Below are 17,683 nucleotides of genomic sequence, written 5' to 3' on the forward strand. Positions count from 1 at the left end.
AAAAAGAATCCAATTGAAACTCCTTGGCCAAACTACTGGAACTTGCCTTTTTTGTAAGCATAGTCAGGAACTTACTTTCCAATTCCTCCTCCTTCCATCAGAAGAGCTCGTTTGTTCTTGTCTACTGTGAGATTGAGCAGAACTCCACAGGCAGAAAAACAGACTTCTTGGTTCTTGGCATCAAGTAAAGCAATCATGAACTTGTATACTAGATTGTAAAGGAAACAGTATTACTGGGAAGATGGACTTATCATACAGCTGACATTACAGCATACTTATTATACAGGTATACTTAGAAAGCAGTCAAATGTGGGATATCCTACCCAAAAATTTAACCTTGTAGCGTATTACTTTGACATTTGTAGAACAGGCGTATGAGCCAGAGTAACAGGCATTATTACATCACACTAAACACCAGCTTCCAAAGCAACACATAGAAAATTCTAGGTATAAAAATACACCAAAGCAATGTGAAAATCCAGTCAGAAGAGGTTAAGTTTACCAAACTTAAAAGTAGCACCCTCCTTTCAATCGCACAGTCAGCAGAAACTCCTAGGATTGGGCAATTGGCACTCAGAGAGGGAAGTTCTTACCCCCATGAGTGGCAGGGTTGCCCTAGACTCCACCAAGTCCCGTGGGGACTGCTGCAGCCTGGGGCTCCTGTGGGAGACAGGCAAGCAGCAGACACCGGACGTGCAGCATCTGGCAGCCCTTGCTGACGCTGAACTCGGTAGCCAGTGGAAGGCAACCCCAGCAGGGGAGTCAGTCTTGCCTATTGGAGAGGCAGCCTCTCAGCTCTTCCTGAGCTCGGTGCACCGACACCACAGTCTCTCCAAGGTGGAAAATTAAGTTTTTTGACCTAGACTCATCAGCACCCAGCTAGTAAGTGTCAGTTTTCCCTTTGCAGATACCTGCTCCTCCAAAAGTGGTGATATGTCCATCCCTGAAAGCAGAGGTTGTATATTGTGGCATATCACCTCACTTTGAGCACTGACAGGTAGATACAAAAAATTCACAGTGAACTGGTGTTTAATTAAACTGATGACACACCTTCTGTGGATAGCAAAGAGTTGCCATTTTCCCCAAAGCCCTTTAGACACCCAAAGCAAAAAGACTTGAGAAGACTTGTATCCTACTTCACCCAGAGGCAAATAGGAGGTAGTCAAAAATCTTCAATGCCTGTTACAAAGTGCTAACAATCTGTCGAACATGGGAATCAAAACCTTGCGATTATGAACCTAAATGAGAATTAAGTTCAATTTTCATTTTATATCGTGTCATATCACTACCAACCTGTAGGACCTGAGAAATTGAAGGACTGAAGGGAAATTTCAAAATTGCAATCTTTAGGAAAAACAGAGGCTTTACGGTATTTACCTTTGTGAAGGCATACCATGGCACATTTTTCCTTCTGCAGTATTTCCATTTTAATGAAATTGAAATAAAATGGTGTTTATAATGACTATTATTGGATTCTAACATTTGCCTAATTTGCAAAACATCAGAGAAGATTGCTTCTACCCTTTAACTGAGACAGCTTATTAACAGTCTTTCCTTTTTAGAACTACAGACATTTAAAAACAGGACTCCAACAAATGCAAAAGTAACTTACTCTTTTTCTGTATGATGAAGTCACAAATCTCATGATACTGGGAAAGATTGCCAAAGACTCTGACAGCCTCCACAACTCCATCCATATTGTTGCTCATTAACAGCTTTAAAAGCACTATTGGTTTGCAGAGAAATGAAATAAAAACAATTACTTGTATATCACAAACATGTGCTTGGCTTTTTATCAATAAATGTCAGAATGCAAGCAGCAACAGCAATAAATGTAATAAATGGGAACAGTTATCTATCTGTCTGGTTGCAGTGAAAAGGGTGAGCTGATGGTAGAACAACAGCCAAATTGTGTCAGGCTTTGAAGATGAGACAAAAAGCTCCAATATGGGGCTAAATGCAAAGGAACAAATGAGGAGTTAAGAAGATAGCCTAAGCAGAGATGTAATAATAGGAGCCAGTTTTGCTATATGGTTTTGAGTGGGCTCATGTGAAAATCCAGGAAGACAAAGAAGAAAAAAAATGTTGCAATATGTAAGAGAATTGATTTAGATCCTGAACAGATGGTCTTATGGTGGGATGTCTCCTAAAACTCAAATTATTTTCTGACATTAGCTCTATTTTTTCTCAGTACTGCTATAACAAGCAAACACATTTTCTCTGAACAGCTACTTAATATTGCCCCTGGTCTGAAGCATTCACTTGCTTGCTGCTTTCCTGCTTAGCAGCTTCACATATGAATAGCATGTAACTTCAGCCGACAGTATGGGACCTTTAGCATTTCCTAGGAGGAGCTACTATTACATAGGTTTTTGGTGCACAGCAAAGGGGCGATGTTACAGAAATTACATTCATCGGTCTTCTGTGAGTATGAAGTGAACTACTGAAATCAGTCCATCATATAAAGGACTCAAATCAGTCACCCCTTAACCTTTCTACCACAGAAAAGTGAGAGGACAAAATAGCGAAGAGGTTGGCTTTGGTCCCATTACTTCCATCTTTGAATGTTGCAATACTGAACATGCCTTGAACTTGTCTTAAAGAGACATCTGAAATTATTATTTTTTGTCTTTGGGATCCACCACTTGTATCAAACAGCAAGTATTCTCAAAATGTCTCCTGGAGGAGGAAGCCTGCTGGTCTTCCATCAAAAGGTTTTCTCTCTCCTCAGTTCAGGCAGAGGAAAGATGATGGGAGTGGTTCCACACGCTAATAATAAAAAAAGGAGAGGGAGAGCGAATGGGACAGGCAGAGAAGTCATTTGTTTCCACATTTCTCTTGGCTAGCAATAAGAGACAGCTGGCATATGGGTGATAAAATGACTCACGACAGGACAGCACAACTGTTACCTAGAGAGAATATCATGTCTGCCAGTCAGGGCACAAGGTTGACAGCCAGAATATTTTTTCGTACTCCTCATTCTACCTGTCGTGCGAACTTCAGGCTCCATCCCTCCCCCCCATGTCTTGTCTATTGAGAGAAAAAGGTATGCAAGACATAGACTCTCTACCTTTTGTGTAACATTAACACAAATGAGTTCCAGAACTCAGATGCAGTTCCTACACATCACTAAAATATTACTTTTGTCCACACTGTCAAGAGGGGAGAGAATCACACAACTCCTATACTGCCAATAGATTTATAAGCCAGAAATAGACACAAATCAGATTTTGCAGGTCTAGAAGGTACTAAGAAGAAAAAAAAAAAAAAAAAAAACACCAACATTCTTACCATACTCTGGTTAGAAGTAAAAAGCAACATGATTATTTTGGCTCAGGCATATGGATTTTGAACAAGTCTAGCAAAAATTGCTAAACAGAAAACAGTATGGCAAATTCCTTTTGGGAGGAAAAGAAGGGGTTTTGTCAACAACCTAACTATTTTCACACAAGTCATAGAATTATGTTCCAAAAGAATGAGAAGTCATTATGGGAAGAATTTAGCCCTATGAACTTTATATTCCTGCAATATGATACCGCAAAACACTATCAGTGTCTCTATTTTCTGTAGTGTAAAAATATAGCATGAATAACTCCCACTTTCAAAAGGCTCTACAAAAAGCACTAGTTTAAAAGTCCTTACTTTCAGCAATGTGTAGCTTCTTGTCTTGAACAGCAGAACTCTTCACTTGGTAGTAGGATAAATTGTTGATTGTTGTTGCAGCATTGATGACCAACTCCTCACAGTCATCAACTGACTTGTATTCTGATAGTAAAAAAAAAAAAAAAACCCAAACACATGCATATGGAGATACACACACGCACATGAATAACTTAGCAGTGCATTATATCTCAGCAGCAAACTGAATCATAGTTTACATGGCCATTATTACAGAGAACTATTCTGGTTTTCAGTAACATGGCAGAAGCTAACAGGAACAGTTGATCCAAAAATGGCAATACAAAGTCACTCTTCCCAACTCTTCATCTACAGAAATCATTGTGACTAAGGCAATATGGTTTAAAATCTAGTTAGTTAAGACATTTTACAGATCCTATTTGCTGTTTTAAGATGGAACTGAGGAGAATCCACATGCAGCAATAGGCCTGTGTGATAGACACAGAGAAATACCAAGGACTATTACACTGAAATATTAGTTACCATGAAAAATTGCGGGGGGCAGGGGGGGAAGAGACTTCTTTAACAATATTTGAAAGATTCTCTCTCTCAGAGTTCCTGACAGAATGTTAACCAGTGTAAAATTACACCAGCAAGTCTGAAAGTTGTGCATACCAATTTATCTGAGGTTTCTGGCCTCAGAAACCAAGAGCAAAGGAGAAAAAAAAAAAAAAAAGAGGGGTAAGTTCATAGGAAGAGAGAACATTGTGTAGTAAACTAACTGATACAGTGCTCAAGAAGAGGGGGGAGGGTGGCAGAGAGAGGCTTTGAGGCTCAAAAGCGCTTACACAATGATTAAGACAGTTCCAACCCAGGAAGCTCCTACAGGGCTTAAGATGGAACGGACAAAGTTGTGAGTCTGCCTTCTCTAATCCCCCACAGCTGGTGGGTAAGACTGGAAAACTAGCATGCAGTCAGGTTGATTGCCTCTACATAATATTTAATGTTCTCATCACACACTAAAACATACTGAGTTCTTTGAGCTGTATCTTGTCACTGCTAAACTCTATTATGGGGAGAACAGACTGCCCTGTCCTAGCCCGTAATTAGATTTACAAAGGGATCAGTAAGTGGTAAAGGAACTGCAGTCCTAAGCCGCCATTTGGAGGGAGAAGGACACTCTCTTCCACCTGAAAGAAATAAAAGGTTGGAAATCTGAAAAAAAAAGGAAAAAAACAACAGGAAATTTTTCGAAGAGGCTGAAAGTTATGGGTGCAGGGAACAAAAATAATACTTAATCCAGAACAGTCACAAAACCTGCAAACCTAAAAAAAACCCAAAACAAACCACCACCACCAAACACATCTGTGTAGCACCTGATAAGAACAGACTTCCCTTATAGGAACTCTCAGTGCGATGTATTTAAAATAAAATTTGTTTGCTTATCCTTAACGATAATATCTGCAAATCTGATGACTGAATTAAACACTGCTACAACATCTTTCCCCAGACACTGAAAAGTCAGTACCGAAGCAGCAATGCTTCCACTTACTCAGACAGGCTTTCTACATAAAACAAGTTTATGAATATCAGCAGATTGACTTTGTTATTTTAACAATGGAACCGGTTTAGTCATGGCTCAACCTAGGTAAGAAGGTCAAGTAGAAAAATCTTAAACTCTCCCTACAGACTGAACAAAGATAACAAACACAACATAGATTTTATTACCTAGTACTGTAACAAGTAATTCTACAACACGATGGGCAGCTGCCAGAGCTGCTCCTACGCTGGGATGAACGGAGAGATTGGCCAGCACTCGTATCAGTTTTATCAGAACATCTTCTGCTTCTGAAGGATGCTTTGGGTGTTTTTTTCCTTCCCCTCCTCTTTCATGGTACCATTTCTGTGCATTCAAATCAAGTTCATGGTAGGTTTGGAATAATGATATCAAGGTGTTAACACTTCCTTTTTCTTTAAAAAATTGCTCACGGGCCTGGTTATTCTTTGCTGTTAAATTACCAAGAATGAAGATGATACGGATAACCAAACCCTGCAATAAAAGAAATAAACCATATTACATGGAAAATATAAGAAGCTATTAGCTGCTTAAAAAGAAGATAATACTTAATTTGCTTCATAATTCAGTTAATAGCAGGTCCAGAACAACTGAAGGAGTGCCAAATACAGCAACTAGAAATCATTTTTTATGCTACTGTTTTTCATAAGCTGGTTTACAGAAGAAACCAAAAACATCTGACAGAACTAGTATAGCATTGGGGTAATTACTAATGGGATATACTTAGTATAGGTCATCTATTTTTACCAAGCCCACAGTAATCTTAAAACATCTTAAAACAGCACTTTATGTAACTAGAATAATCATATGGGCCAGAGCTTACTAATCTTTCAGGTAAGCAAGTGTTAGTCATGATGGCCAAAGACCACCACCATCTCTTCTTCTCTAGACCTGTTACCCACTGTAGGCGTTAAATTACTTCCCCTTGATTTGATACTGTTAAATCCATGTTAGCTCTTACTCATTTCCTTGTTAAGTCCAATTGCTTACAGATAGCTGAACTATTTGCTCCAGATTTTTACCAGGAATGCAATCTAACTGACCAGTCTGCTACTCCCCAATTCCTCCTCATGCTCCTTTTAAAGACAGGTGCCCTACAACCTTGCAGTCCTACAAACCTTTTCAAGAATCCCAGAGATGTTACCCTTTCTGTCCTTTCGTAAGCACCAAAGGGTAAATTTCATCAGGCCTAGCTGGTTTGAAGACGCTTAAATATGCTCCAGCTCATTTTTAGTGATAAAACAACTCAGGCTGAAGTAGAGATTAATAATTTGATCATACTTAACCCTTTCAGAAAATCAAGCAAAGAAAGGCATTCCACACTTCGCTGTTCATGTGGCATCTGTCAGTAACTCTCATCTTCTTCTGAACACCGCAGCAATTATGTCCTTATTGCCTTCTCACTATTCATGTACTATAGAAAGTTTTATTGTTTCTTTTTATATCCCTTTCTAGTTGAATCTCATTTTGTGCTTTGGTTTTTTCTGATTTTGATTTTACGTGTTCTTGCTACCCTTTTTTTCTTATCACTGCTAAATGAGACCTACTTTCTATTTTTATACGGTATCTTGAGATCCTATGATTTAATCAAGTTGCTCTCTTAAAGCACTTCCTAACCCTGCCCTTCAGTGGGATATGAATTACGTTGCTTGTTGCTTCATTTTGGACATACTGAGAAATAGCTTTTTTTTTATTTTTAGCAAGACTAGCGGATCCTAACTGAATGGCATGCAGCAACATCCCCATCTTTTTCTTACCCACCTGTATGGAAGAAGAAAAAATATATTCTGAAAGTCTGAACTAACTCAAGTATAAACTAATAAAAACATTTGCCTCTGTCACTTGCATCAAAACCTACTCATTTCCAAAAAGAAAAGTTTATAGCTTTATCTTAACAGTACAGGTAAAGTAACAGCATTTCTTCAAGTACAGCACAACCATCTACCCTTAGCTGCTAAACTGCTGTACTTGCCCCGACCTAGAATTTTGCCAAACAACTTACATGCTGTTTTTCTTCAAACATAATAGTTATATTCACAGATATTCTAATCCTCCCTGGTATTAATAACCTAAGTCAACCAGGCACAGTCCAACTTGTTAAAGTGTACATACTAATACTGAAGGAGAAAAAAATGTGTAAGCATTGAATCCTTCTTTCATACATGCCTTCATCAATAACTTTCAGGTCTCAAGCCTCTGCCACAAGACACTTGGCAATAACATCCTCTTCGGGTCAAGAAGATGAACGCTATCCCTGAATATGAGAAGCAGGCAGTCTCCTAAGTGACGAATAGGTTCTCACATCCACATATTTAATACGACCACTCTGTAGGACCCACTTCCCCTGTTTTTTAACCAGGCATTGTGTTTTTGCTAGCATCTAAATGTCATCAAGACAAATTTTTATGAACATTCTTACTGACTAACCACTAAGAGCTTTCACCTTTGCTGGCACAACCCCCAATTCACAAAGGCTGTAAGAATTTGAAACAAACAACTGATGAATCAGAAGAGAGAACTGAAAAAAGCAGGCAGTCTAGTTTGACTCGTTTATATTGACTTTCTAATTTTGGTCAAAACAGTATCAGCCCAGCAACAGCCCTACCCAATCAGAAGACAGACAAACAGGTACCGTACAGCAATCAACTGGTATTTTGAGAAGTGTGATCTCAGCTGTGCTTTCCACCTACAGCCTAGCAAAACAAACTTATAAAATACTTCTTTTTAGCTAAGCACATCCGGTTTTAATAGCATATTACCAAAGGTTCATTATCTTCCCATGAAAATTTAACTAGCAGAGTCGAAGAGAAAAGCTGGCACAACTTCTCCTGAGTAGTATAATACCCAAGAGTTGGTATTATTTTTGGCTTTTTTTTTTTTTTAAATGCTCATGGGGTAAGCACTGCAAAAGTAAGAAACACCAGCTTAGAATGGCTGTGTAAAGAAATACATGGAAAGATGAATGGCATGTTGAAACTGCTTGCAAGACTAAATTTGTACAAGGCCCATGGGCCTTTCTGTACATAACAAAAAAAAAATCAGTATAATAAATGAGATTATTATGCATCTCCAAATGTTTGGAGCATTAACTGCCTGGAATTTCAGACATTCTTGCACACTTAGAGAAAAATTACATTTATCAGATTAATTTATAGAATATGGAGGTTTTAACATGCAGACTAAAGACAAATTAGATTAAAGATAGGAATTACACTCAGTTATTTCAGTTATTTCCTTTTATAGCGAGGCATTCATGCGAGACAGGCTGTCCCAGAGAGTATACCCAAACCTGATGGGAAGGTTATATATGAGACCACACCAGCTTCACTTATACAAACCAATCTGAAGAAACATATCAAAAAAAGCTTGAGGAGGAGAATGGACTCTTTTCTTTGCTTCCAATCTGTGAGGAAACTGTGATAATTTTGTTTTTAAAGCGGTAATGGCACCACATGCTCCATCAGCATTTAACTCTTATTTTTCTGACAGCTGGAACATACACATTTGATCATTGATATAGAAGATTTCTTTGGTTATCTACTTCTAAAAATCTATTCCTTGCACTGCCCTAGTAGCAAAGGTACCCAGTGTACTTGCTGAGTCACAGATCTTGACAGCAGTTTATCTTGGCAATTAAAGCATACCTGCCTTTCAGTGTAAAGCATGATGAACAGAGGTACAAATAGTACAGGTTTACTTATCAGTAGGAAAGGGAAGCCAATTAAGTCAGTAATTTCTAACTAAAATGAGATAAATAAGGGAGGGGAGTCCATTCTAGAGTTTGTACGCATTAGCCAAGTACCTGTTGTTAGTCTGTTTGGTGTCTGGACTCTCACAAGGGGATGGGTAGTATGAAACAAAAATTCAGATGCCAGCAGCTGAGTTCCTATTGAATCTTCAGCTGTAAATGAAATGTGCTTTCCATGCTACACAAACTTCAATGGAGGTGGTCAAAATTCCACCACCTACCCAGCAGTATGAACTGCTTCTTATTCAAATCTAATTTACACTTAATTTCCAAATCTGTATTTCTGCTTTATTACGCACCTTGGAAAGAAAATTTGAGAGTTTTCTTTGCAGGGTGTGATAGACTGCTTACAGACAAAACAACAGTAGTTATGCCATCCTGGAGCTACCTCTTCCAAACACAGTAGGGATTCATCTTGAAGTGACATTCTGGCTGTAAAAATTCCTGGTCAAACCCAGAAATAACAACCAACCCAAAATGAAGAAAATGAAGAAGACAAAAAAAAAAAAGCAGTGGGGGGGGTGGGGAGGGGCAGGGGGAAGAGTGTAGAATATCCTGTAAGTATCAAAAGCAAATGAAGATGTTCTTGACTGAGGGAACTGAAATAAGGAGCAGAGAGAAGCTTTGCCACAGTGATAGTAGGGATTAGTTTGCTGGTAAAGAGGGAACCTCCTTCCCCCGCAAATATGAATGCGTATGAGCAGGAGATGCCATTAGAAGGATGTAGTTATATTTCTGTGTATCACACGCCACAGGACCCTACCCAATAACTTCTACACCCAAAAATTTGATCTGTTTAGGTAAACTTTTCAGAAAAGAGTTCATTTGCACTTAGCAACTTTTAGCAATGGAGAAACTCATCATGTCCGTAGGTTTGTTTGTGGACATCTGGAGATCTGGGAAAGGTAAGGAAGAAAAGCAAGCACACTGACACCAGCACAACATTTGATGAAAAGCAGGGTACACTCTCTAACAAAAAACATTTCAGAAACCACGAATTGAAAAAAAAAAGTTGAAAACCATATCCCCCACAGTATTGCTCCAATGATTACTGATCTCCCTGGTTAAAATCTTTATTCTCATTACTAGTTTAAATTTGTACAGCTTCAGCCACTATTTCTCATTATCTCTTTTTTCCCAGATTAAAGGATGGTCTACTAACAGAAATGTCTTCCTTGTGCAGATTCTATTAATAGGCAACTTGCTAATGATCTGACCTTTGTCATTGGTAAATTAATTTGCTTAATCTTGGGTTTTTTTTTTTTAACCCTAATCATTCTTTTAGCTCTTTTCAGAGCCGTTCCCAAGCTTTCAGCATCTTTTGTAGAAATCAATACCAAAACCTAAAGGCAAAATATTTTAGAGACAATATCTGACACATCAAGCAGTAATATCTCATTATTATTATTATTTGATATTCTAACGTTTACCTACACAGTAATTACATCCATTCTCCTGTATCTTTTGATACACCAGAACAGCAGGTTTCTATGTGATATATGCCAATGAAGGCTGGTTGACTACAAACTTTGAGCTCTACATTCCTGATCATTTTACATTCAAAGTACATATCACACATTCTGCACTTTCCTTACCACTTTTGCCTTTTCTTTCAGCCAAAAAAAAAAAAAAAACCACCACCCAAAAAACCAAAAAAAAACCCCACAACCAAAGTATTAGGAAGATGCAAATACACTATCGGCTCAGCATACTGTCAGAAGTCATACTGCAGGGAAAGGGTGACCTTCTGTGGTTATTCAGGTTTATCAGCAGGGAAATTCCTTCAGAGTTTCAGAATATTTATTCTAAAATGGAAACTTCCTTCTTGAAAAAAAAAAAAAAAGCTAATTCAGAAAGAATGAATGATCAGATATGAATATACATATGCATACACAAAACCCAGGAGAAAAATCTTTTATTTGTGTTCTTTAATGGTCGATTACTATATTCTCTTCATAGCTTTTTTTAATTGTCCAAGGCACTATTATAATGTTGGGATAGAGGGAAGAGGAATACAACTGAAAATTATTTGTAAAGACAAGAGAAGAGAACCACATTATCTACATAAGTTCTTCGCAGGGTTAACTCGACAAGCATTTCAGCAGAAGTAGTGGCATAAACAGCACCCACTCTCCTTTCCATTCACAGTTTGGTTCCTCTCCCATATTGCTTCCTCAGTATTTGTGAACAAGGAACTATTTGTGTGGCTGTTCAACAAACTAGACTGGAAAGCAATGCAGGTGATAACCCAGTAAAGGACTGGGGTTCTTTTTTTTGGTTTTAAGGTTATTGGAAGCTGGGTCAGTTCTGTGACATGATGTATCACACTGTCATATGAACAGCTGTCCTCAGCCCAAACGAGGGATAGCACAGAGGGGAAAAAAATTGAGCAACTGAAACACAAAGAACACTTACGTCAGCACTAATGACCATTTCTTTAGATGCAAGCTATGGCAACAGAAACACATCACCACCACCACCAATAAAAATAGTAAAAAAAAAAAAATCTTTGGTATCTCACAAGACTATGATGCCACTGAGCAGAGTACCAATAATACTGTCAAAGCATTTAAGAAGCAAACATGTATATCTGGACTAAACATAGTTGCAGCATTAGACTCAAGAGCCTGTGGTTGCTTTAGGGTATTACATGACTTATGTTATATGACTGGCTGAAACAGACAGATAGTGGGTTCCTGGGAGCTCATCACAGAATTCTCCATAAACCAGCCAAAAAAAACAGCCAGGAAGGCCAGTCACTGCATACAGATAAGCCTTTGCCTAATAAATAAAGCCAGAAACAAAGTGGAGACATCCTCTGCATTTACAGGCCCCATCTGTGACAGCCTTCCCCACTGCAGCAATCCTAAGAGCAAAAAGGACATTTGACAGCCCTGAAATGAGTCTTTTTCTTGGAGGGAGACAAGAAAAAGTCTCATGAGCAGAAGCCTGCTTGATCAGAGACTTTAAACTGATTTTGGACCCCCTACCTGGTAGATGCATTTGGGAAGAAAGTTGGGCAGATCCAGGTACAGTGAACCCAATAAATGCGGACATCTCCTCAGAGAGGATGACAAAGCAACATCAGTCTGTTTTTCATTGAATAGATTATTTCTGACAAACTGGTTGTTAAATCAAACAGGTAAAGCAGCATGCAAATTATAATTGTATATTAGTGCCATTCTACTAGCTGATACAAGAGATGCAAAAATAATAACAAATCTTTTCAAACATTATCAGGACCAGGAAGTTTGCCAGAATCTGCAGAACTAATTGGTGATCAGGATGAAACAGGAGAATTCAGAGAAGAAAATGTCATTGCAGAGAATCTAAATGAGTTCTTTGCATTGATCCATGCCCACTGTGAAAACAACTGGGGAGATCTCAGTGCTACAGCCTTCTCCGGGGAACACTCATCAGAGGATCTGTCCAAAACTGAAGTGATTGCACACAATTTTAAGGAACAAACTGACAAAACAAACAGTAGCAAATCACCAGGACTGGATAATCACCCAACAGTTCTAAAATAACTAATTAATTAAATAGCTTAATGACTAACAGTGATGTGCAACCTATCAAAACTGCGCTGATGCCTAAGGACTGGAAGGGTAACAAACATGAAAAGGATCCAAGTGAGATTCAAGTCTGGTGGCTGTACCAGATAAATTAGAAGAGACCATAAAAAAGAACAATAAAATGAGTGGACAGTCAGATAAATGCAATTAGCTTTAAGACTCCTAAGTTCTGACTTATCCAGTTCTTGAGTTCTTTGAAGGGATCAACAAATATGCATAAAGACGACCCATCTGATATCACCCATGTGGCTTTCCAGGAGACTTTTGACAAAGTCACTCACCAAAATCCTAGTGAAACTAAGCAGTCATGCTGTAAGGTAGAATGTCCTGGTATAGATAAATGATTAGAGGATGGAAAACAGTAAAGTAGCAGTTCCTGCAGCAGTGGAAGATAACCAGTGGAATTCCACAGGGTTCTGTGCCGGGACTTGTGTTCAACATGTAAAAGTGGGCAACAGCAGCAATATGGGAGAGTTTGCTGATGACACTAAGACATTCAAAGTAGCGAAGATGAAGGCTAACTGAAGAGCAGAAAAAGGATTTGTAGTCAACTGATAATAAAACAGCAGATGAAATGTAGATAAACATGAAATGATGCATGTGGGGAAACGCAGAGCAGACATGCCTTCATGTATAAACTACAGCCTTTGAACCAACCATAAGCACATGGAGAGCCATCCTGGGGTTAATGACAGATTCCTCATGGGGGTTTAACGCTCACAGGAGGTCAAGAAAATAAATAAAATATTGGGAATTACTGAGAAATAAACTTATGCAGGCATGCAAATCTATGATTGGCCACATCTTAAGTGCCATGTTCTGGTTTCCTCATCTCAAAAAAAGAGATACAGGAATCAGGAATGTAAAAAGTTCTGAGAAAAGAAACACACAACAGTATGGAATAGCCTCTATATCAGGAAGAACTAAGTAAGCAAGGACTCTTCAGCCTGGAAAAAAGGTAACTTGAAGAGGATATGATAAAGGCCTGGAAAGTCAGGGGTGGTATAAAATGAATGACAGGATTAAACATTCACTGACTTTTTAATACAAGAACCAGCGTGATTATTCTTTTGCTGAACAGACAAGTGCTGAATCCAGTAATGTCAGATGCTTAACAAATGTTTCCTAATTAAAAAAGCAGGCACTAAAGTATAAAGGTACTTGTCTATACAATGGGCACAAGATTTCTTCTATGCAGATTTTAGTATCACACCCTGTGTTTGTGCACTTAGGATTAAAAATAGACTCCTAACCGTACACTGATAAAAGTTTACACGGAAGCTGGCAGGGCCCCAAAAGGCTACCTAAGCTCAGGTAGTGCCTGACTTCCTGACAGAAGCTACTGCCCTATTCAGGCAATCTCCCTGTTCCAAAAGCATGGCCTCCTCGTGACTTATGAAATTAACCAGTGCCTGAGAAAGTCATCCTTTATGTAGCTTATCTGAAAAGCTTAGAGATTATAATGATCTGGTAAAGGGGAAGAGCATCTTCTTACAAGATTTCTGGAGATAGGCAAAAGCCTACAATGCTAACTAGAAACAGAAGCAGGCAAAGCTCATCCTGCAAGATAGAGGCTCTACAAGAACACTTCTGACAGCTTTCATGGCATGTGGCAGCCACCGAGGATTTTTTTGTTACTCCACACCAACCAAGCTCCAAAACCAGCCACGAGCGAAGTCCAACAGAACACGTACTTCAGATGCGTAGAAAAGCACTGCTGAATTCCCCAGTCCTACCTTGCAGATCCAGCTTTTCCAATCTTCTGTACTCCTCTCCTTACCTAAGACTATGACACATAGAATTTAGCAAGTCTTGTCAACTCAATTTCCCCAAAAGTCTTTCTCACCGAGTTAAATTACTACTCTCCCATTCCTTCTGACTCTTTTACCCAAGAGAGAAAATGAGCTGAGAAAAAAAAAAGAGCAGAGCTGAAACTGCAGTGTGGTGAGAACAGAGACTATTTGGGTGGCAGCTGTGGAATTCAGTGTGTGGTGTGGGAGCAAGTCATTAATCCTATTTCCAGTGCTCACATTTAATTTTCACAATACTTAATGTTTATTTTTAAAGTCACAGTTATGAAAGCACTTGAGAAAGTCTGAATGCTCGTTTTCTTTTTTTTTCCCCAATATGTTTCTAGCTGCCATGATTGCCAGTAAAAAAACCTGATCCCATGAACTCTGAAACCTGAAAATTCAGAAAACACACACACTTCCTTTCTTAATATATCAGTTCTTACTCCTGAGGATTTTTAATGCTTTGATTTAATAATACTGATTTATCCTCCTCTTTGCTTCTTCCTACAGCAGACTATTTTACTCACACTGCTGTTACTTGTTTTCTTTTCAACACATACCAACTAACGCTATAACTCACTAGCTGTCAGCATTTTAAAAGAAAGATCAGCAGTGCCAACTACACCTCAGGAAAAACATTTGCACTCCTCACAGCTCAAGTGTTTATTATATACTACAGAAAAAGTAGTGCATTACATTATCTATGTCCCTCTTGTTTCTGCAGGGCTTCACTAAGCTGACAACTGACAGTTGCATGCCTGTTTAAAAACTGCAGTAAGAAATAATTATTCTGAAGACTTTGCATATACAATCATCACAACATAGTAACTTTAATACACAAGCTATTTCTTTATAATTTGTAATTTGATGAAACAGCTGACAACTTAACACAAAAAGCCAGGCTAATCTAGTGAAGAAAGATATATTTTAGGACCACTTAATAAAGTAGGCAAATGAGAAGCTGAATTCTGAATACTACCTGACAACAAACAATGAGAATTTATATATGAGCCTACAACTCATTACGACACAAAGCTATTATCTCAGGAGCCTAGAAAAGTTGCCCTTAAAATTACAGATTAAGATTGAGAAGGTGTGACTCAATTTGAGCTTCTTATTTCCAGTCCCATCATTTCTTGAGTTTTTAATACAGTGCTAACAAGGAAAAATAACAATAAAACTAGTAAAACATCACGCCTTTGATATTTCTTATATTATTTACATAGCATTTACATAGCGTTTTACTAAAGTGTCTTTGAAGACTTTACAATGCAAGAACAGCTTGAACCTGGAAATACTCAGATATGCTGCAGAAATGTTAATCAACAGACATTTAGAACAGAAATTACTTAATCTTTATTCTTCTTCCGTGTGCATTATCACAGAAAACAGGGAGGCAGGTAAACAGGAAAGGGAGAAATTGTTTTTGTATTTGGCAAGAGAAAGAATAGATTGTGCAGTGTAGGCGATCTGGTTACCTTCATTAACTGCCTTTAACAATAGCAGCACAAAAGACCTCCTTTTCCAACATCTCTCCAGGAATTACTAACACTAGGATAAATTGTATAGGATAGCTAAATGTCCTCAAACTAGTTTAGAAGCTGGAGCAGCCAAGAAATTTCCTTACTTTAAAAAATAATTAATGCAACTTAATGTTCTGTGTTTTGAAGCCTTGTTACACATTTGAACATCTATACTTTACATAAATATTATTTTCTTCTTAAATCCTACCTGGCAATAGAGCTGAGTAATTTGATATACATGGGGCACTCCACTCTTACCAACGTGGCAGTCTTTAAAACTGTGATTCTGCACCAAACTCTCAGAGGCTGTGCTCCAGTAAACTTAGGAAAGCTCACTATGATATAGCAGGACAATACAGCAACACCTGACCCTTTAAGTTCTAATGAAGTTGGTAGCACGTATACTCTTGTAATTTTACCTCATAATAGGAGGCAGTTTGACAAACTCTAAACGCTTATTTCTAAGTGAATGTTCCAAACGCAGTATTCTAGGCCCATGGTTTTCTCTAGTAGAGGAGAGGAACATTCTGATACCCCGTGCAGTTATCAAGGAACAAATTTTCCTCTGTTTTCAAATTGCTTAACTCTGGAAAATTCACAATTCTTCTGCAGGGGAGCAGGGCAGGAGAAATCTCAACAATTTCCTACTATTAAGTATTCAAATAAACTATTTGCTTTAAGAAGTATTTTTTTAAATTAAAAAAAAACCTAAGTACTCAAAGGACTTTTTTCTACACATGCAAAGGACAGACAAGTTAATCAACTGTCCTCTGTATTGCTTTGAATTTTTAACTGAAATAATTTCAATTATTTACTACTTAGAAATGCTGTTAAGCATTTAAAATTTTTATTTGGTAAATGCATAAAAGTAGGTCACTGAAAACAAGCTTATACACAATAATACAGACACATCAGAGGATTAATATATAAAAATCAAGAGATTTAAAAACTGACCTGCTGCTTCTGGTGTTTGTTTAGCAGGGCTAAAAATAAGATGTAACATCTGGAGCAGTCTGCTAAAGCTGCACAGAAGTCACTGTAGGAAGAAAGTTTGCTACAAAAGTACAAAAACAAAATACAAATGAGTAAAAGTACTTTCTTCCACAAAAGGTATTTTTAAAACATCACTCTGCTTTTGACTCTCAGAGCCATATTTTCCAACAAATGAAAATTCATGCCAATACTCTGACTTCTAGTAGTGGCATACACAGTTAAATAAGAGCACAACAGAAGTCTAGTTATCCTTGCCACAGTGAATTACAGGAAGGAGCGAACATAAGGAGCTTCCCAACCTGCTTGCCATATGGGCACAGTACGCTAACACTAGCACTTCTTAGCATTAAATGGGAGAACTGTAATTTCAAGATGACGTGGGAAGTCAGACAGTAGAGGAAATGAAGGGTCCCTTCCTCACGCACATCTAGTGGAGCCCAACAACAGCACAGACAGAACACGCCTCTCACCAGCAAATATGGAGAACGCGCTTTCTTGCAGTCATGATTTTATCTCTGCATATTCCCTAACAGCTGCTCCGGTCCTACTCTGCTCACCTTGACCATTACAAAAATAGAGAATTGGACGTGCTTTGGTCATACCAGAAATACTACAATAACAGAACAAACTAGGATAACCTCTTACTTCCCATGTAGTCAAACCCAGCAAATATCTGTGTTGATGTTCAATTATAACAGATTACAGCAAAACTTACAGACTTAGAGAAATTAATAATCTGAATAGATTGAACATATTCTCTACAAAGAAGCTGCCTAAAGTTACTGAGAGAAAAGAATAACTATTCTGTATCACTAGAAGACAAAACAAAATTCAAATCTGTGCTCCGTACTGCATAG

At 38.2% G+C, this 17,683-nt stretch overlaps 1 protein-coding gene across 5 annotated transcripts in view; it reads right to left on the reverse strand.

Moving 5' to 3' along the window:
• Window positions 1–17,683, reverse strand: part of ARMC2 (armadillo repeat containing 2) — a 66,487-nt gene that overhangs the window by 10,146 nt on the left and 38,658 nt on the right. For all 5 annotated transcript variants that reach the window (XR_004842760.1, XR_004842761.1, XM_035900313.1 and 2 more), the window contains 5 exons: window positions 16,788–16,887; window positions 5,347–5,668; window positions 3,643–3,765; window positions 1,613–1,726; window positions 76–208 (listed from right to left, as the gene is read on the reverse strand). Coding sequence is in view for 3 of the 5 variants with exons in the window: in XM_035900313.1 (XP_035756206.1) it covers window positions 76–208; window positions 1,613–1,726; window positions 3,643–3,765; window positions 5,347–5,668; window positions 16,788–16,887 (792 nt within the window). In the remaining 2 variants the exon portion in view is untranslated. The remainder of the gene's footprint in view (window positions 1–75; window positions 209–1,612; window positions 1,727–3,642; window positions 3,766–5,346; window positions 5,669–16,787; window positions 16,888–17,683) is intronic.

The sequence above is a fragment of the Egretta garzetta genome, unplaced genomic scaffold (assembly GCF_000687185.1).
Source record: "Egretta garzetta isolate BGI_Z169 unplaced genomic scaffold, ASM68718v1 scaffold138, whole genome shotgun sequence".
In the NCBI taxonomy this organism is placed as follows: Eukaryota; Metazoa; Chordata; class Aves; order Pelecaniformes; family Ardeidae; genus Egretta; species Egretta garzetta.